Source organism: Bemisia tabaci, chromosome 1 (genome assembly GCF_918797505.1).
Source record: "Bemisia tabaci chromosome 1, PGI_BMITA_v3".
NCBI classification, from domain to species: Eukaryota; Metazoa; Arthropoda; class Insecta; order Hemiptera; family Aleyrodidae; genus Bemisia; species Bemisia tabaci.
In genome coordinates, this window is record NC_092793.1 from 69,834,697 (window position 1) to 69,856,230 (window position 21,534).

The 21,534-nt window shown below is 41.3% G+C and overlaps 1 protein-coding gene across 1 annotated transcript; it reads left to right on the forward strand.

The window, feature by feature from the left end:
• The first annotated feature begins 154 nt into the window (after positions 1-154).
• Positions 155-21,019, forward strand: LOC109043092 (cytochrome P450 307a1). The gene is made up of 3 exons (XM_019060146.2): positions 155-955; positions 14,319-15,116; positions 17,206-21,019. The coding sequence occupies exons 1-3, from the start codon at positions 568-570 to the stop codon at positions 17,553-17,555; spliced, it is 1,536 nt and encodes a 511-aa protein (XP_018915691.2). The 5' UTR covers positions 155-567; the 3' UTR covers positions 17,556-21,019.
• Positions 21,020-21,534: the final 515 nt, after the last annotated feature.

Here is a 21,534-nt window from a genome sequence, read left to right on the forward strand (position 1 = left end):
AGGAAGAGAGGATTCCGACGAGCATAAGAGAGAAGTAAATAAGTCAATTTTTGACGGTCAAGAGCAGAGCAAAACGGAATGGAGGAAGGTGGGGGTAGGTAGGAAGTTTACTTTCCGGCCAGGGTCCTCCTTTCTCCGTGAGTCAGTTCTGGCCCCGAGATCTTCCTCTTTTATTCGAGGCCCGCTTTGCATCAACTTTCCTCGCTCGTCCCCCAACCCCAACCCCGACGTCCAAGTCGACGTCCACTTTCTATATATTGGAAATATTGACTCATTTCTCTTTCACTCCGACCTTCCCTATCGTCCGCCAGGGTGTCCTTGAACACGACCCCCGAGCCCGTCCTCAAAGGCTTCGTCCTCCCAACATTCTGCGATTCCACGATTCCACCTCCACCTCAGATCCACTCCTATATCTAGTCTCACGGGTCATGTAAAGGAGCATATCATCAACGCGATTCGGATCATCAACAAACATTGCTCATTTCTCCCACGATTCTCAGTGTACAGTGCTTCGTTTCAAAGAACTTTGGAGCCGACTAGTCAAGGAAAACCTTCTGGAGAATCAGCATGGTTTTACTAACGCTCGCTTTGGTTTCGTGTTCGATTGTGCTAGCTGTAATTTACGTCGTTAAAAACTTGAAAACCTCGCCGCAATTAAAGTCGCTTTTGATCAACTCGGAATGGAAGCTCTTGGAACTTCCGCCGGGACCGCGCCCGCTCCCAATTTTGGGTAACATGCACTTGCTCGGCAAGTACGAGGTCCCTTTCCAGGCCTTCAACGACTTGAAAGAAATCTACGGGGATATCTTTCAGCTCACCTTGGGCTCCTTTCAGTGCATCGTCGTCAATAACTACCAACTCATCAAAGAGGTTCTCATCACCAAAGGAGCCATCTTCGGCGGCAGACCGGACTTCAAACGCTTCCATAAACTATTCGGCGATGACCGAAGTAACTGTAAGTCTGCACCATCATTTCCATACCTTCATTCGACCGATTATTTTCTCAAAAACCTAGGCGCCAAAATTTCAAAAATAATGTTTGTCGCATTACTATTGCCTATACTAAGATGTATCTTACAGCATAAAGATGTCTCGCTTTTCTCAAAATCTTGCTTGTGGCGCTCACCTGATTTGGAAAATAATCGGTTCAATCAAGTTATTACTGTTTTAAAGTATGTGCTCATCAACTAACTCCAATTTTACAAGATGATAAAAATACCTAAATTTTCAAACAAATTTAGTTTTGGCGTGCCTAAATGAAAAAAATATGTTTCTCATTCACGATATCTTAAAAGCTCCCCTCCCATTTTATTTTATCAAGAAAGAGGAAACGAACACCTTGCTTGAAACTTCCACAGAGAGTTCATTCCACATAGAGAGAAAAATCAAAAGTTTTCGAGAAATTACGTTGATTATTTTTCCAATTAGAGAGTAAATTTTAACAGGAAGTCCTCAACGTCGTAAACCAAGTCGTGCGTTTTTGCAGTTTCGCCGTCGATTCATTTGCAGCTGAAGTTTTTTAAATGGGCGCAATTGCTCTCAATATGAAAAAAAAATGAATGTATCTCCTGATTTTCCCTAAAATTTCGTTAAAAAAATCCCATAAATTGGATGCGACTCTGTTTCTGGTGAATCGATTAGACAGTTTCTTAGGCACGCTTCATTGATATAATGCGATAATAGATTAAACTTGAGACGGGGCATAAATACATTCAGAATCACACCCTGCTCATTTCAATGCACTTATGTATTCATCACGTCTACGACAGACAAATTGGCCGCGATATTGACGATTACATTTTACAATAACTGTCTCGTTTTGAAATATTGAACGGTGTAGCCTTTCAGAGGTAGTTTTTCTATCATTATGGATGTATTAATGGCTGAGTGATAAACAACCTGAGATTTGGGACTATTCCAAGTTAGAATGAGAGACAGGAAACTTTGTGGGGTCAAAAAGCACCACTTGATGTGCCTGGTCGTAGTGGCGCCGGTTTGTAGTTCGGTCGCAGGGTGGGCTTGATTACATACATTTTGCTTCAATTCAGAAGAAATAAATTCCTTCATTTCCTCACCCATCGGCAGTGCATAAGTTTACCTCTTGCCCTGAACCTACCCTCACTCAATAACTTGCGGGCTGATCATTGAAATTGATAGACAAAGTGAGCGACAAAATAGACATAGAGAACATAGAGCGATCTTCTTGGTTGAAACGGGTGGGTGTTTTAGAGAAAAAGGGAAAATTATGGACTAACTATAGGGTCCCTAGCGGGTTGCCGTTAGTTTGTCTATTACTTATTTCCTGCTGCTGTGCTAAGGAAGAACGTCGTATGTGCCTTCGGACGCGGCCAATTTTCCTCCGATAAAAACGGAATTTACCGGGAAAATTGCGAATATTATTTTCCAAAATTTTCAGACAATATTGTGCGCAATTTAATCTAGAATATCTGAAAATTTCAAGGACAAATATGCATAAATGTCACCAAAAATATATGTTTTATCAAGGGAAATTTAGCAACTCTCGAATGCTCATACGGCGTTCTTCCTTAGCACGGCAGTATGGTCATTGCAAGACCTGCTCCCACCAATAGGATCGCTTTATTTTCAGTTTATCATTCTTGTCTACCGCTTTGTCTATCGATGTCAATAATCAACCCACCGTATAAGTGAAATGGCACAGGTCGTCACTCCTCTGACCTAACGGCCTATCTCTATATCCGCACAAGACTCGGAGAACATGGACTCATATGGAGACCAGGACTCACAAGAAAATTGAGATACGCCCTTACGTCAGAAAGGCGACGATGTGATCGGCCCATGGTAGGCATCTTCAATAGCGTACTCAGAAATGGGTTTCTTTCTTACTTTATGAGAGAGGCAAGGCGAGAGGATCATTTAGCTTTTGTAAACCTCTCCAAGCTTTGATAATTATTCGATGTCATCTCCAGTCTGTGCAATTGGCGGAGTGTCTTATAGGCAAGGGATGCAGTTGTCCCCCTCCCCCCCTCTCCCACCCTACCCACCTGTCAGGAAAAAAAATCATTGTAAAAATCATCTACTTCTTACTATTATTGTTGTTTGTGTCACAACGAGTTACTCAATATAATTTTTTGTTGGTCGGAGCAAATGAGACTACTAGTTCCAAAGTGCACAATGGCCATTTTGGTCGAAATTGCACTGGAAAAAAAACACATTGGATCTAGAGTCTAGACTCTTGAAAACATTGACAAGAAAAAATACCCTTGATTCAATCAGATTTTTGCTTAAATCAAAAGGAAAATCCACTCAAATTAAGAGGTTTGGCTCTATATTTAAGCTAAAATCCGATTGAATCAAGAGTATTTTTTCTTGTCGGTGTTTTTAAGAGTCCGGACTCTAGATCCAATGTTTTTTTTTCCAGTGCGAGCTAAAAGTGGATTCTTCATTAGCCAATGGAAAAGAATAGGAAAATAATTTAATTGTGTGCCAAAACAGCCAAACTCCTTTTTAATTAGCAGTATTAAAAAGGTAAGTCGAAGCAAAACACAGCAAACTCAAAACAATTTTTTGCGTTTTTGTGACAAATTACTTTTATGGACATTGTGCACTTTGGAAATTGTTGCCTCAAAAATTATGAGCGGAGGAAACGGACTCATTCCCTGGAAAACTTTCGAAATTTTAAAGCATCTAATATGCAATTTGAGTCAATTTTTCCATTCATCAGTACCAAATATGAGCGTCCTTTCTTCCTCTCTCCTCCGTTTCAACCCTTTTTCTTTCTTGCCTTTTCTTACTCCTTTTTTGGGGGGAGGGGGGGCAAATGGGCAAATCCCCCCCTGGACCCGCCTATGACTGTAATTCAAACTTTGGTTACTATTGGCCTATTAAGAGGATTTGCTCCCTCGAAAGTCACTATTTCCCCTCGAAAAAATAGAGCTGCTTAGAAAGCAGCTAATTTTAAGTTGATAATCGAAGTGAGCCTAAGTTTTCTGCGCTCTTTCAAAAAGGTTTGATGCATTAACTGCAACGTCGTCGGGAAAAGACAATTAGAGCGTGGGAACCTATCGAGTACGATTGAAATTGTGCCGGAGCAGCAATTCGCCCGGTGAATGAAGAGAAACAAAATTTATGAGTCATCTGACACCCGTGTAATTGTGGGTCATGAATGGAAGAGATGCACCAAAACGAGGATATGAGACGGTATTTTGATCCAGACTTGGGCGGTGTTGTCATGCGCACCTTTCGAGAATCACTAAAACTCGCAAAAATGAATAAAATGTAGACGACTACCAGAATCAAAAATATTATCGAGGAACAAGTCGAGTCAATTTATGAGTCATCGTCATCTCCCAATCGTGGAGGTGGAATTGACTAACGTTCCCGAAATTTTTGGCAATTTCGATTACACACCTGGCCACTACGATACGCGCTCGCAGACAATTACATAACACGTGCGCCAGTTTTATCAGCCAGTATGAATGAGCTCTCATGACATCATCGTTTTTTATTCCGTTCTTGGAATCAAGTTAAATGCTTGTTCGGGCATTTTTGGTACTAACGGTGACGGCATCGCGAATGCCTCTATCTGTTGCTCCTGTTTATTCCTTCACTGATTCTTGGACTTGAAGCAACAGCCGTGTGTGTGGGCTTACTTTAAAAGTAGGTTGCGAGGTTCTCTCTCTCTCTCTCGCTCTTTTTGCGTTTAATTAAAATGCACCGTAAGAAATGAATCCCGATTTGTTCTAGTAAAATGTTTAAAGTCAACAATGCTCGCTCAACGATTTCAAAATTTGCGCAAAACGATTTCCGAGAATACGATTTTAGGGAAAATTTGTTCCACATCGACGGTAAGACTCCCAAACCACGTATCTCGTTTGCACTGGAAAAAAAAAACACATTGGATCTCGAGTCCAGACTCTTAAAAACGTCGACAAGAAAAAGTACTCTTGATTCAATCAGAATCTAGCTTAAATAAAAAACCAAGCCTCTTAATTGAAGCGAATTTCGTTTTAATTCAAGCAAAAATCCGATTGAATCAAGCGTATTTTTTCTTGTCAATTTTTTCAAGAGTCTGGACTCCAGATCAAATGTGTTTTTGATCCCAGTGTGTGGTGATTGAAAATCTCCGCTCTCATTTTAATTTTAAAAGGAGAACAGATCAGCATCACTTTGTGAAATTGTCAGAGTTTGTCGCGGACAGAGGAGAAAAATCAAGGAAATTTTTAAGAATTGACGTTGAGTAGTTCTCCATTTAAAAAAATCATGTTGGCAGGAGGTCTGCAACGTTAACAGAGATACATGGTTTGGTAGTTTCACCATCGACATGCTTCACGTGCCTGAAGACCAAACTTAAAGTAAATTTTCTGAAAGAAATAATAAAATCCGCTGAAAACTATAAGTTTAGATGTGAAAATTATTCCAAAGTAAAAAGCGGGAAGTGTCATGAAATGGCAGCCAGCGTGCTGATTATTGAAATTGATAGACAAAGTTATAGACAAAGGGGAAAAGGCGCGATCCTCTCGGTTCCACCCATTTCAACCAATAGAGTAGCTCCATTTGCTCTTAGTCTATCAATCGCAAACATCAGCCTGCAGGTAATTACATGCGCTCAGTTTATCTTAGTACATCTGGACTACAATTTAATTGGGCAATTCTTTAATTTTATACGTGAAAACGGTTGTGCGGATTTTTTTTGCAAATTTCAGTGAATTTTCTGTATAGTGCGAGACAAATTCCTTAAATTTTGAAAAAATTGACGCAAACATTCTCTTGTAAAAAATTTAATTGCTCAGTTAAATTTGACAAAAGCTGATGTGGCTTGGTTCCTCTTTGCTAAACGCGGTCCAAATATTGATTAGTTTTGAGCCGATGGTAAGATGCTCTCGTGTTGGGCACGAGGATTTTCCTCACGCGGAATTTTTTGAAGTATTTGCTAAATTTTTGGAGGCAGCGTTTGTTTTGGAAGCCCCCGCGCCTCAAACCCACTTACGTAAGGCAAGCGTGAGTGTTTTCATTTCCTCGTTTTTGGAAAAGAGATGTCGGCGTGTAACGAGTAACGTAGAATGCAAAATATTTGTTTTGACTCTTACATTTCGGCTGAGGTATACCAATATATGGCGATAGACTTCTGGACCGTAATTTCGGCAGTGACGTCATTGACAAATTCCATCTCGTCAATTGCATCGATAATTCGTATCACTAAGGCAATAGAACGAGTGCGTAACGTAATTCTGAAACACTCAACGAGCAGTTTATGTTTTGAATTAGTTTTAGAGGCGTATGAAGTAGGCTGCTGATATTTAACGTCCAGTAGCCGTCTTCCAAATGGCAGAAAGTGGTTATGTCAGTTTTTAATAGAAGGATTAGGGTGAAATTCGTTCATAGGGAATTTTGGGGCACTAAAAGATAGAATGAATCGACCATCACGATGCAAAAATATTTCACTATTTTTAAGATGAGACGCTTTCCGCTAGTTTGAAGAATGCAATGAAAAATAGCGCAATTTTTTTTTGTATTCCGATGCCAGATTTGTTATTTTTGTACCAAGAAATCTCTGGACCCTGTAGTCCAATCCAAGTCGGACGGTAAACTACTGAGAAATCAATTTTTCGCCATTTCGAACTTAAACCGTCCATTTGTCATTATTGCCATTTTGACACAATGATAGATAGCAACCTGCGGTTTCCGTTAAAAACTATCTATTTTTAGGTTTTTTGGACGAGGTATTACAAGATGAGGTTTCAATTTCGAAAGTCGCTCCCTGCCCTCCACCTCTTGGAGGGAAGGGCGGGGGGTCATGACCAACCCCCCACCCCCACGAAAATGTACCCACTTTAATTCGAATTCAAGGAAGTTTCGTCCAAACCGTACGTCAATATCTGCAACCGTTACAACAAGTGTCAGTATTTTGTAATAAAACGCCATCTCCGTGTCCCCCTCGGAAAAAAACCAAGGAAGGATTTTAGATGATGCAAAAACTTACACCAGAAATAGCTGAAATAATCACCGCAACCCCCGCTCCAAGATCTAGATCAGGTAACATGTTCCAGACAGAATTGGACATTAAAATATATATTTATAAATGCGTGAAATCGGAGACTTTGCCCTCCTATAACTCGAAAACGGTTCATATACTCATCTGAACTTTCATTCACAGGGTCAGCCTAAGGATGAAAAAACACCTTATACGGACCCCAGTCTCAAGGGCCTCAAAACGGGCAATTTTCGGCCCTTTTTGTGCAAGGCTCCATGATGAAAAAACAGAATTCATGATGTAATGCTTGAATGGAGAATTTGCACGCAATTTTTTAATTGCTTCATCTGAAGGTGCTTTAAGAGCTGGTTTCGCGGTATTTTACAGAATTTTTTTCTTATATGGGAAATAGTATAAAAATAGATTTAAAAGTGAGTATAGCACCGCCTAATGACGTCATCAGGCGGTATTTCCCATTTAAACACATGTAATTTCGCAGATTTGGTTATTTTATCGTATCTCCTCCGCTGATTCCTCAATTTATGAATCAAGAGTATTCTCGTGTTCAGTTCACTCAGGTGTTTCCACTAAGGAACGAAATTCACCAAATGCAGACACTTGCAAATGCTCCATTCGCACCTCGTATGGTGGTCCTTTTTTAGTTTCAAAATGTAGGGGGGTCCTGCGAGCGCTTTACATGACTCAGCACTGACGTGGTCTGTCGGAATTGAGGGCTTGGGGACCCGGCCGGCCCGGGTAAGTGCATGAGGCGTGAGTCATGGGTAAGGCACGAATTCGGGGACCCAGCGCGCGCGGCGCTTGCATAAGCGGAGGCTGCGCGGCGTGTTGCGTGAACTTGGCACGGCGCGTGACGCGTGAGCGAGGAGTGGCGGGAGGGCGCGGGGGGCTGGGCTTGCCGGGCGAGTTTGGTCGAGTAATGGAGGTCAAGGGCAATAAAGCTTGGGGCTCGGCTCCGGGGGGCGCGAGATGCGGGGCGCGGAAGCACCGTTACGGTAAAAGTCGGCGTGTCTTCCGCCTCGCCTTCGCGAAAAAAGAAGACTCGCGCGTCTTCCATTCTTATTTTCTATGCAGTCTCATTAACTTGTCAATGGAAAGTCAGCGACTGGCTTTTCGCCTTCGCCTCGGCTCCGCCGCGCTGGATCTCCCCGGAATCCAGCTTATGTCATCCTCTGCCGGGCGACGCGGAGAACGTGAAATCCGAAATTCGTCCGCCTCTCCTCTCATTCTTTTCGTTCCGTGTCGTTTTCTGCTCAACTTGCCGTTCGCTTTGCTATATTTTTAAAATACGAATGAAACTGCAATGAAAATTAAATTAAGCCAAGAAAAATGTACGGTCAAGTCTCTGATGAGACGGCTTTTCCAGATTTTCAACACAGTAAACATCAAACTTATGAAAGCAAGTGATTTTTCCGTGGAATACAGAAACTTCAACGAATGGTAAGAAAAGTGAGAAAATTCATACGGGTGACAAACAGTCGTTTTGATGCACATGACTCGCGGGATGTCCATAGCTTGGGATGTATTTTTTAACTCTGCGCGATCTTTTGGTTTCTAATGCAGCAAGTGCGTGCTGCAGCTCCTTAAAAACCCGTGGTTTGCTCCAGAGGGTAGTATTTTTTACCTATTTTTTTCTTTTTTAAAAAAAAAAGTAACATGAACAACATATTGTGCTTGCTGTAAGAAGGATTCATGCCATAATACGGAGACTTTAACGAATGGTAAGAAAAGTAAGGAACCTGACCGACGACAAACATCAGTTTAAACGCAGGTGACCCGCGGGATGTTCATAGCTTGACATGTATTTTTGTAACCGTATCCCGCGGTTTCTCATTTAGCAAACATTTTCTTGGAGTCATTAAAAAGCAACCATGATACGTTCTCCAGGTTAGTATTTTTATATGTGTATTTTTTTTTTTTTTTTTTTTTAAGAAATGGAACAATAAAATACTGCCTTTGCCACCAGATCAATTCATGTCATGCCATAATATCGAAAAGTTTAACATTGATGAAACTTAATTACATATTAAGAGGGGGGGGGGGGGATAAAATTTCACCCAATTTACATGACTCTTGATAAAAATTTTCGGTTTCCGTATACATATGATTAAATTGAATTGAATATTTAGGCGATTGAAAATAAATTCTTACCAAGTTTTTCTTCACTACATTTTAATGCCAATTTGCCTGGCTTTCACAGAACATAGTAAAAAGATTAAAATAATCGGGCTACAAGTTAAAGAAAAATATGTATATATTCTTAAAAAAATATAATAAAATATTAAAAAATATAAATAAATATTTTTTTTTTTGGCTTGTAGCTTGATTATTTTAATCTTTTTACCTTTTCCTCCACTTTTGGTGTAATTATAATTTTAATTTGCTGGGTGCAAGTGGAGAGGGGTGTTTTCCATTTACGCGAGCCAGGTTGCTTAAGAAAGATTAGTTTCACGGCTCTCGTTTTCTCCGGGGACTTGGTGGTGGTCCAAAAGAGCCCCCAGCCCGGAAATTTCTTGGCTCGTTGGCGAGGCAGTAAGGCTGGGCGTTGGGCACTTGATCAAAAGTGGTCGTCGAAGCGGCCAAGTTCTAAGGCAGTCGAGTCCAGGTTACGGGTGATATCCCATCCGACGGGAGCATTTGTTACCCCGGGAGCCCGGGCCTCTATCAAGCTCTTTCCATCCAGGAAGCTTGTTTCCACGAGGGAAATGCCACCGAGGTTGTCAAGTCTCCTCGAATTGGATCATTAACCGCAAGAGCCGGAGCACCTTCTAGGAATCTGCTCACGACTTAGCATTCGGCGACGGTGCTGTTGATAATGAACTTGCTTGACTTCTCGGACTGTCCCTGTAAGCTCCACGCAACTTGTACTTTCTTGCTGCGAACCCCGGAGTTATTGCTTAGCAACCGTGATGCGTATCCTTGGGCCTGTTCAAGGCAGCAATAATTTATAATGGACAGACTCACTTGTGTTCGAGGCTGCCTTTATCGCGGCGAGGTCAACCGCAGGAAATGAATTCGGTTTCAAACAGGTTTGAGGGCCTCACCTAATGGAATAAGTCAACGGTGGAGTGAAAAATTTCCTTGATGGAGGTACCCTCCTCCCTCTCTCCATCCCTGGACGAGAGCCCCAGTGCAAGTGCTTTTCAATTTCGATCAGAGTCACTTCAGGTTTCGGAGGGAATCGAAATTGCTTATCCGCACCAGAGGCGAACCCAGCAATTTGGAAACGCCGGATTCCCTTCGTTTAGACCTATGTTAAATAATCGATTCTTGTCAGAGCACCTATAGCCCCTCCAAGAATCGATACATTTCCATAGGTTTAAATGGTGAAAAACAATGTTGCCAATTTGCTGGATCCGCTTATGATCTGCACCTGCGGCGACCCTCATCGGTTTGGAAGTCAACTGCTCATCTGGTAATTAAAGCATCTTAAGATCAGGAATCTGACTTGAAGCTAATGAGCAATTTTCGATTCAGCGGCAATGATTATCGTATTAAACACATGGATTACATTTTGCAATGAGGAGCCACTATCTCTGGCTCTTCCATAAAAGCACGTATCTGCATGGTGAAATCAATGGCATATATGTTGTTTCTAAAATGAGGCGGAAATAGTGGTTTCTTATTGCAAAATGTAATCCATATCATGTAGCCACAATCATCAAATTCGGAGATTTAAACGCTCGAACAAGAAAGTCGAATTAATTGTTACGTCTGGTAAATAATAATTACTTGCGTTTTCCGGATTGAATTTCGACAGCAATTATCAAAAATTTACATCCGAGATCTGAAAAGTGATCGTGAGAAATGAAAATCCAAAGGAAGAATTCGCACTTGTTTCAAAACTTTTAGTTACGGAGGTACTTTCTCATGTCGTCTGCATTGAGAGCTGAGTCTTAAAAAATAAATATAGCTTTCGTTGCTGTCAACAATTTTCGTCGGAAATTTTGCTGCATGGGTGAGCAAAGAGACAATCTTGAGAGAGGACACGGCTGAAGCAGTGGCGTGGCGTGAATTGCGACGTATCGATTGTTCTGCCATTTAAACCTATGGTAAAGAATCGATTATTAAGGTGTTCGCTGCGAACACCCTGTTTATCGATCCTTTTCCATAGGTTTGAATGGCAGAACAATCGATGTATCGCAAAGCACGCCATGCCACTGGGCTGAAGGCAATGATTCTATGACAGCCGAGCTTCAGCGAAGACTTTCCCTTGATGCCATTATCGACATTGACATCCACGGTAAACGATCAGTGCCGTTTACTGTATCCCCTCTGCGTCTGATTTTTCGTTATTTTCACCATTACCTGTCATGAAGGCCAACACACGAATTAGGCATTTTGTCGAATGATTACGCGGTTTATACATAATTTTGAAGATTTACATAGCTCTGCATATTTGTTCACAAAACGCATCCGATTTTTCGATACTTCAGGGGTGATAATTTATTAAGATAAAAATTAACCTTAAGAATCAGAAACAAATAAGTTCCTCAACAATTATCAGCTTTAAAATGTACATGATAAATTATTTTCATTATATTTTTATTAAATAAATTATTTTAATTTATATAATAAATTAAGGCAGTTATTTGATGAAGTGGCCTTGCGCATATATCATCACGGGCAATCAGTGAGTCGTATTTGTCAGGCAAAGGGAAAACGCCGCTTGGATCTTGGAACGTTGCCAACTTTAATTCAATATAATATGATTTTCAAGAAAACTAGCAAATTTTTCCTTTGAAATTAGGAAATAGTATTCGGATCTTACCTGGTGTATCCAAAAACTTAAAGAACTCTTCAAAGTTTTCTTCGAAAAGAATGATAATATTGGAGAAATATTTGAACGTTTCTACGGCGTTTTTCAGTGGCGTGGCGTGCTTCGATATATATCGATATTTCCCCATTGAAGCCATGGTAAAGAATCGATTATCGAGGTGTTCGTTGCGAACACCCTGATAATCGACCCTTTTCCATAAGTATAATTGGCAGATCAATCGATACATCGCAAAGCACGCCACGCCACTGGTGTTTTTCCTGAACGAGGTGGAATTCATGATCGTGGCAAAAATCGGATTGGTGGACACCAAACGAACACAATCGTGAACTTGAACGGATTATGTGCGGAGGTGGGAGAAAGAGCAAGAAACTGAGCGAATGAGATCCATGGATTCGTGGGTCTCGTCCTTGTCATAAGCCATCGTCGCGAGCGGTGAGCCCGACCCTCCAATCTGTGACCCTCTAGTCCCACCTCCCGCCCCCGCCCCCCGCCCCCCGCCACCCGCCCCCACCCCGCGGACCCGCGCCCGCGCCGCGTCGCGACGGCGCCCATCGCCGCGACGTAACTGTTCAAAGAATTCAGTCAAGGTTACTATGCCACGGATTCCACGACTTGACCTCAACCAAAGTCAACTTCCCTCCGCCTCTCTTCCTTTCTTTACTTGTACTTTCTTCCTTGCTCCTTTCTCCGTTTCGCATTCCCGAGGCCCTTTCTAACTCTCTCTCGCACCGAGTTCGAGCCCATCCCTCCCCAAACTTGTTCTTCCTCCTCGCCTCCTCTGTATTACCGCAGTTTATGCGGCATCTCCACTCGGCGTCCCTCCCCTCGGTTACACGGCCGGCATGACGCAATTCTTTCATGTAACGGAGCATGACCCGCAGCGGAGAGCGTTGAACTCTCCTTCAAAGCCTCGATTCTTCTTATGAAATTTTTCCTATGGACGGAAAAAAGATATCGTTAGTATGATAGTATTTCCGGGTAAAAATATATTCAGGAAATTAAATTTGTAACCTATGTGTTCGTTACCGTAAATTTGGAAGGTTTATGTACTTTTGACCCTGATTTGATGCTTCTGAAAAGCGTGGAAAATTCTTCAAATGGTAGGGAAAAAAGTCATATTTGCAATAGTGAATTTCCATTGACAAATATCAGCTGAATATTCAATGTACAAGTGCCTCAAAGACCTCGAATCGCGCTTAAAAAAATGTTGGGACGTTGAGAAAAAAGGTGTCCTCTGTAATAGTTTGTATCGAATTAAACATGCATGTGAGGTCAATTACACTTGTGAGCTTGTTTTTGTGAACTTATAACAAAAATGTCCAGCTTTCCGGCATTTACTTCAACTTTCATTCCCCTGGTGTCTGGCCTATAAGGTCGATGTGCTCGTGACCTGCTTAACCCTACACACATTTTAGCCGCTTTGATCATTAAAATTAAGGCAAACGACGCGAAAACGCTGCATTCTTTCTTAAGGCTGAAAATCTCATCAACTTCTTCTTACTTCTTAAGATACCTCTATAAATGTTCTTCTATCTTCTTTCTTTGTTCTAAAAAAAAATTTACCATAGTAATTTTCTAGTATAGATCCATCGCTATGTTTGTCTGTCTGTCCAGTATTAACGATCCATGCACAATTGAAGAAAAAATTGCAACTTATTCCAATTTTATTGCAATAATATTCAAGAGGGAGTGCTTTTCAGTAGATGGGCGAAATGCACAATCCTTAGCTCCAGTAGCAATAAGTTTACTGCGTAATGGACCACTAGACAAGGTACGAATTTCAGCATTCTAATACATGTTTCTTAACCAAAATTTCACGTAAAATGCGATGCGCCCAGCAAAAATTGCCGAAATTAACTCCTTACGAAGATATTTAATGATTCTTAATGCGTGAATTGAAACCACCCGCTCATGAAAACTCAATGCTCTACGTGATCCACATCGCGCGCTAAACGTTCATCATGATAGTCTCTGCGATAAAAAAAATCTGAAAACCTCATCTTGACGGTTTGGCTCAGCTATAGCAAATTTCTTGTGGTTTGATAACATGATGGGAAATGAACATATCTCGATTGAGCGAAGCTTGCTGAAACCGTTGCAGTGCGCGATTTGACTCAAGTAGAGCTTTGAGTTTCTTGCAAGCGGGCAGTGCAAATTCCTCGTAACCAATGTGAAATAAAAACGTCAATATCTTCGTCAGGAGTTGGTTCTAGTAATATTCGTTGCACCGAATCGTGTTCTACGTGAAATTCTGCTGTAGAAACATGTATCAGATTGCTTAAATTCGTACCTTGTCGAGTGGTCCATTGCAGTTTATTGCAATCTGTGCTACTTGGGAACGCGAGTGCCTTTTTTTCAAGCTGAGCAAGAGATGGTTTCCTCAGGTGCTGGTTTTTATTTTCAGCAGTCTAGTCCAAAAAAAAAAACCAAAAAAAAAAAAAAAAAAAAAAAAAAAAAAAAAAAAAAAAAAAAAAAAACGACTTGGATATACAATAACTCTCTCCAAGCAGAAACTAAATCTCCGAATTCTCCGATGTATGCTAACTCAAATTTCCTCGTGTGTTGCAGCTTTGGCATTCTGCGACTGGTCCTACGTGCAAGAAACGCGACGGAAACTGGCCCGACGCTTCTGCTCGCCGAAGACAGCCTCGAAGAATTGCGACCTGCTCTACACCGTAGGCTTCCACGAGGCCCAACTCTTCCTGGACGAGCTCAACCACGAGCTGGAGGAGAGCCCCGTCGTGGACATCAAGCCCCTGGTGATGCGCGCCTGCGCCAACATGTTCACGCAGTACATGTGCAGCAAGCGCTTCGCCTACCAGGACAAGGACTTCCAACGGATGGTGCGGAACTTCGACGAGATCTTCTGGGACGTGAACCACGGCTACGCGGTGGACTTCCTCCCGTGGCTCCTGCCGCTCTACAAGGGGCACATGTCCAAACTCTCCGGCTGGGCTCAGGACATCCGCGAGTTCCTCTTGGCCAACATCGTCGACGAGCGGGCGGCCAGGATCAACGCGACCAAGGACCCGGAGGCCGAGGACTTCACCGACGCGCTTCTCATCCACCTGAAGGAGGACCCGGTCCTCACTTGGGAGCACGTCATGTTCGAGCTGGAGGACTTCATCGGCGGCCACTCTGCCGTCGGGAATCTCGTCATGCTCTGCCTTGTGAATATTATCAAACACGAGGAGGTTGCCGCCAAAATCCGTCGCGAGCTCGACCGAGTCACCGGGAGATCCAGGAACGTGGACCTTTTCGATAAACCGCGGCTCCCGTACACCGAGGCCACTATTTTTGAGACCCTCCGCGTGGCGTCGTCTCCGATCGTGCCGCACGTCGCAACCGAGGACACTGAGCTTGCTGGTAAGTTCATTCACACATAAAAACAATGTTTCCACAATACTGCCGTGGTAAGGAAAAACGCCGTGTGAACCTTCAGGCGTTGCCAAATTTCCTTTGATAAAACACGATTTTCCTAGTAAACTTATGAATATTTCGCTTCCAACTTTTTAGATAATTTTGTTCGCAATTTCATCTAAAACTCCTGGAAATTTCAAGGAAACATTTTTATACCTTTTCTCAAAAATTAACATTTTATCTGAGTAAATTTGGCAACTCTCGAATGTTTATACGGCGTTCTTCCTTAGCAGGGCAGAATATACGTGATATACCCTTATGGCGAACAGGGCCGGATTAAGGGGGTGGCCACATGGGCCGCGGCCCATGGCGGCAAATCTAAAGGGCGGCAAAAATTTGCAATTTTTTAAAGTGTAGGTATATAAAAAATCGGATTTATACAAACAAAATTACAAACGAGAAAAGGCGACAAAATATCCCATTTCCTGAGAGTATAGTAATTTCTAATTTTGTCGTCTCTTAGTGATACAAGAGACAGCACCCTCAATAAGTCGAGTTACGAGAGAAATCAAACACACAATTTGGCCTAGAACGGCGCGACTTTGAGAGGAATGATAACGAGGACTTGAGATGAAAAGGAGAAGCCCTCGGTGCGGCGATCGGCATGTAACACATATTAGCGCCTACAAGACTGCACGAATACTTCACGCATTGCATCCAACACAGTGCGGTCACTGCGGTCAGCGTGAAACGGATAGCGCCTACAAGAATGCAGGAATACTTCACGCATTGCGGCAAACACAGTGCGATCAGCGTGAAACGCATAGCGCCTACAAGACTGCGCGAATACTTCACGCATTGCGTCCAACACGGTGCGGTCTGCGCGGCGCGGCGGCGGAAGTTAAAATCATTGAACCACATTTATGTTTGTTCTCTCATAATTTTTTCGTTCATTTCTTATGAATGGAAGGCCTTGTCCACACAGAGATAGGTTTACGGAGCTTAACTTTCGCGCAAAGTTTCGTGAACTTTTGCTAGTAGTGTTGACGGGGCTTTCCTAAAAAATGTGTTCAACACGAGTAAATGCGTCTTATGCACCCCTCCTCCGCTGGCACGATCAAAATATAAGCGGCCCATGGGCAGCAAGTAGGTGAATCCGGCCCTGATGGCGAAACCGCCCTGTCCGTAGACTGGGCAACTTTTTTGTCCCGTCCGTGGGCAAGTCACCCCCATTGCCCAGTCCGCGAAAAGGGCCGATGTTCTAGCCCATTCCATGAACTGGACAGCTGCTCCATGAGGTAGCCGGGCAAAAATCTGAGAATCACGCAAACGGGCAAGTCGTTAATTTAAATGTGGCCGTATGCTAATCTAGGAATGTCCCCACTGATCGATCTCTGACGAATTATTCGCGATATTTTGAACGAAACTTAAAAGTATCATGACAATTTGTAAATGTAAATAAATTTTAAAAATTATTTTGTATTTTTGATGATTTTGCCGCCTTTTCTCGTTAGTAATTTTTTCCTGAATTTCGAAATTTGTTTTGATACCTATGTCTATAAAAGTAAAAATCACAAAATTTGCCGTAATGGACCGCGGCCTATGTGCCCCCGCCCCCTAAATCCGGCCGTGGTGTTACTAGATAGTGACAGGAGGCCAGAGTATCTACAGCCAATAATTGAATCGGTCATTCTTCAACAGACTGAAGCGCCAGAAATGAAATCACAAGAAAAACATCAGAAACTGTAGTAATGAACCCGTATTGAATCATAGACTATTGTATAATGTGAATTTCATTCGCCTTAATATTTCAGAGCTCTGAACTGTAAAAAGGACCGATTAAAACGTTTTCACTGTTTTTCTCATAGTATTCTATCTCTTAATCACCTTTAGAATGACCGATTCAAATTGATGAGTATATCTTGACCTACGAGTATTAAACTGATCGTGAGTTGGTTGTGGCGTCATGATGCAACTATTCGTGATTCACGGATATGCGCGTTGCATGTTCAAAATTGAAGGCGCATTCTGGCCCTCTGCCGCTGCTGAAACCTCACCAGTAAGTAGATATTCATGAGGTTCTGTTCTGTTTCAGGTTACGCAGTGCCGAAAAATACGGTGGTCTTCGTGAATAATCTGGACTTCAACCTAAGCGAGGAGTATTGGGAGGACGCAGCCGCTTTCAAACCAGAGAGGTTCATCAACGATAAAGGAGAGGTGGTGAAACCAGCTCACTTCATTCCGTTCAGCACGGGCAAACGCACTTGCATCGGACAAAAGTTGGTCTTGGGCTTTAGCTTCATTCTCCTAGCTTCGATCGTTCAGCACTTCGACGTCGGGCCATCTCCAACGAAACCTCCGAAAGCGATTCCCGGCATGGTAGCCCTCCCTCCCGAGACATTCTCTCTCACGTTCGTGCCAAGGAGTGGTGCTCAGTCAAACTAAGGACCATCCAACTCATTGACGTGTACAGTAATTTTTCCAAAAAGGATCGTTTTCCAGCAGATTGAACCAACACATACGTTCTTTTAGGACCAAAAGAAAATTCAATTTATGTTCGTGACGAAGTGGTCTCGATCCTCCGATTTTTCGAAATGTAAGTTGGCTCTCTTTGCAGAATGCGGTTTTCAGGAGTTATGTTTTAAGGCGTATAAACGTTTTGTTTGACTGCTGCCAAAGATGCGTGCACTTTGTATTATATGCGCAATACGCATGCAGATTGAACGCTAGTCGTGAAAAGCCTTCCTCCAGATACCCACTGGGGTAGAATCACGAAGAAGGGTTTGGCGAGATACCTATAAAGCACTTTCACCCAAATCTCACATAGCGTTAAATTTTAGTCGCCACCCGGGCACATTGTTTCGAGATTTAAATTAAAGGAAGGATCTCTTTTTCTAATTTCTGTTGATTTTTCGACCGTAGTAATCAGCCAATCATTTGTTTCGTTATTTGCGTTTTTTGTTAAATTCTTATTTATATGATTGTTTCGAGGTCTATAAGAATTATTATGTGCTGCTGTGTACCGAGCTGTTCATTTCAACGGTTAAACGCCTGTCTTAAGAGGGCGAGAAACGAATTATTTTTAATGTTTTTAGAACTTCAATCATCTATCGTGTAAGGCCTAAAAATGATCTAGCGAAATTCCTCGCGAATAGAGAAAATGCGGTTGCGAAACTTCTCTCTGGTTTAACCTTCTAATTTCCAGAAAAATTTAAAGGTGGGTGCCCGCAGACCAACGAACTACATCCGTCAACATGTTTTTGTGATTCGCGACAGGTCTTGTTTACTTTGCCACAAGGTGACAGGTGAGAGTCAGCCGCCACGGATTAGGTGCTCAAGAAAGTCGCATTTTTCTTTTTCTTTCTTCTTCATCAGTGTGTAAAAGTTAAATCTAGTCAACCGAAGGGAATCTTCAAAGACGGCAGCGCCGCGGCGCGAATATTTCATTGCTAGAATCTTGTGAAGATCTTATAATGTTCCTTGGGTTTCTCATATACTTATTGAAAAAAAAAAAAATGATGCTGTTCGGAGTAGATGGCGATATCCAGTGCGACCATGTAATATAGAATAATCGGAGCAGGTCATTAATAATTTGATGAAACTTTTGGAGCTAAGTCAGTAGCAAGTGAATAAAATGGAAAAAATAGGAGGAACAAAAAACTCGAGGCGAAATACCGACGTCGATGTATATTCAAATTAGGTCTGATAAATGGGTTCTCCTCCCCTTGGTCCTCGCATTTTCGATAAATTTTCGGATATTTTTTTTTTCGGGAGCCAAACAATGTGGATAATGAAGTTCCTACACTGTCAACGTGTGGTTTTACCTGGGGTTTGCACCATTGCCACGCTGGAAGAGGAAAATGTAATATTGAAGTCATGTATGGGAGTAACGGGCACATTGAGGATCCGTGATTCGATCTGACAACGCTGATATCCTAATCGGGGGGAAGGTTTTTGAATGAGGTTTGCCCCGATTCAGCACTTATCGATCCGAAATTGATCGACAATCAACCTTGGAAGCGGCATCAAATTAATTAACCCTTTCATTGTAAGATTCGTCTTGGATGGTCCTCGGTCTGTTGCTAGGGGCGACTCGTTGGCCACGTCTCGGCCAATAGCAATCTCCATGCAGTGCTTGAAATCAGTTGCTCAGCTCCTAAGTTCCTCTTGCCCCCTCCCTTTAATCATCATCATTTTCTGTGTTGCCAACTCTTCGAAAGAGTTTCCGTACATAGGCAATCATCCCTCTTGCCCACTTTGGAAACTGAGGAGAATGCTTGATGCCCATCGAAAAATATATTATCTGACATTTTTAAAATCCTATTACTTCCTTTCAATTTGTATTAAATTTTTATTTTATTGTTAAATTATTATGCCATTCAGTAGATTTTGTAATGCTTCTTTGAGAAGAGGAATTGTAATATGTAAGCCTAATTGCTAGGCCATAACTTTTGAAAAAGTGTAGGTATTTAAATAAGAATTGCTCATATCATTCGAATGAACGGGAAAAATCTTGATAATAAGTGCACTCTCAAACGTTTATCGTAATATAGTTAAAGCAGGATAATTAGAGTGAGTTAATGTTTCTTTTTTTTCGTAGATTAATGTATCTTAATTGCCTAAGCGATATTGTGATATAGTTTTTAGTTTGAATTTCATTCGGCGACGTATTTATTAAGTTGATTATATCGAAACTCCTCAATTTCTATAATTTATCGTTGGCCAGATGTTGTGTCTACTCACTTTCCGATTCGATTTTTCTTAATTAATTTATTCGGTAACAACCATTCTGTCAGTAGTTTTGCTGTCTACCGTTGGGAAATAGAAAGTAGTGAATTAAGACTGCCTTAAATTTTTGCCCACCGACATAATTTTCGCCTGCCTAATTATTTCTGCAATTTTATGTTAATGATCCGCTTCTAGAATAAGTGACTCTAATCATCTCAGTATTGATTATTTACTCATCAAATTTTTGATTCATCAATTGAATTTGAATGTCTCGTCCATTTAGACCTAATTACTTTTTTTTTTTTTTTTCTAAGAGGTCAGTTGCTGAGTAGTACTGTTAATCGTGTATCGTTTTTAGACTGTTTGCAGGATCGTGATACAGATAAGTTTACCCCCTCCATCTACTTGTACAGATATTACTATTACTGCGTTTTCCATTGGTAACTGATATTTACACAAACAGATGAAAAGGGTAAACTTATCTGAAACAAGGTCCACCTTTTTTGCTTTTAGTTGTATAATTTCAATTCCGTGTGCCACTACTATATTTATTTTTACCTATTTAACCTCACTTGACGTCTTTGCTATATTTTTATACTTGGAAATTTAGTCGTGCAAAATGTTCTTCGGTAGTCTTGCTGATTTTGATTTTTGAGAGGGTGGAAAAATGATGAAGAGTCTCTTCATAAATATAATTCAGGCAAGTAAGTAGGTGTTTTTTACGGATGTGCCGAACCGAAATGGTTATAAATATTACATTTTAGTAATATTGCGGATATATATACGATTTTTGTGCATTAATACACACGCGAATCTTATGTTTGTATGCTGCATGATGCAAAAAATATTTGTTTTTAATAGTGCTAATGATGAAAATTACTCTCATTTGCATCAAAATTGTCTTACCTACTTTTAGCTTCCTTGCCAACCTCATACAGCCTCTGCAATTCCCTTGATAAATCAGATCCAGCAGGCTCCTTTTTATGAATTAGGTGGCTTAGACCAAGAAACACCAAGATTTGTGAGACCTCATTCGATTAAGTAATAATAACTGTCTTTTTCTTGAAATGTGTTTAATTTTTCCTTGTTTTGCCATCGCTGAACTGTAATATGCAGTCAAAAATATTGTCTATTGTTTTAATGTTTGCAAATTCAAAATAAATGTGACTCTTGTGCAGAAACTTTATCTTTTTCAATCAGTGTTTTCCCACATTTTTGTTTCCTCAGGAGCGGCATTAATCCATTACAAAAACGTGATAGGCTCGATGTTAACTTACCTATCACGAAAAGCAAAAGTGGACTACATTTTGCAATTTGGAACTATACATTCTAGCCCGGTTTAAAAACAACATATGCGCCATTAGTTTCCCTATGAGCATCAGTGTTTTTCCAGAAGAGCCAGAATTTATAGTTCCTAATTGCAAAATGCTATCCAAATGAGCGTCTGCCTTTGAGCGAAACAAGAATTTTTTACTACTTTTGAACCTCCGTTCTGATTTTTTAAAAAAAATCGGAAATTGTTACAAGAAAAATTAATAATAATATATATAGAGATCCGTTACGTCTAGTATCGTCGCAGATCGTTTCTCTAAAGTGATTAATTTATTTGATGATGCATTTTGCAGTTTTTCATCAATTTTCTCAAGTTTCCCCCCAAAAAATTTCCGTGTCTCAATGCAGTTTTATTGATTTTTTC

Excerpts from the sequence above, each read along its gene's own strand:
- LOC109043092 (XM_019060146.2), top strand. The coding sequence starts at position 568 with ATGGTTTTACTAACGCTCGCTTTGGTTTCGTGTTCGATTGTGCTAGCT. Across the intron at positions 956-14,318 it reads CGGCGATGACCGAAGTAACT|CTTTGGCATTCTGCGACTGG; the intron begins GTAAGTCTGCAC and ends CGTGTGTTGCAG. Across the intron at positions 15,117-17,205 it reads CGAGGACACTGAGCTTGCTG|GTTACGCAGTGCCGAAAAAT; the intron begins GTAAGTTCATTC and ends GTTCTGTTTCAG.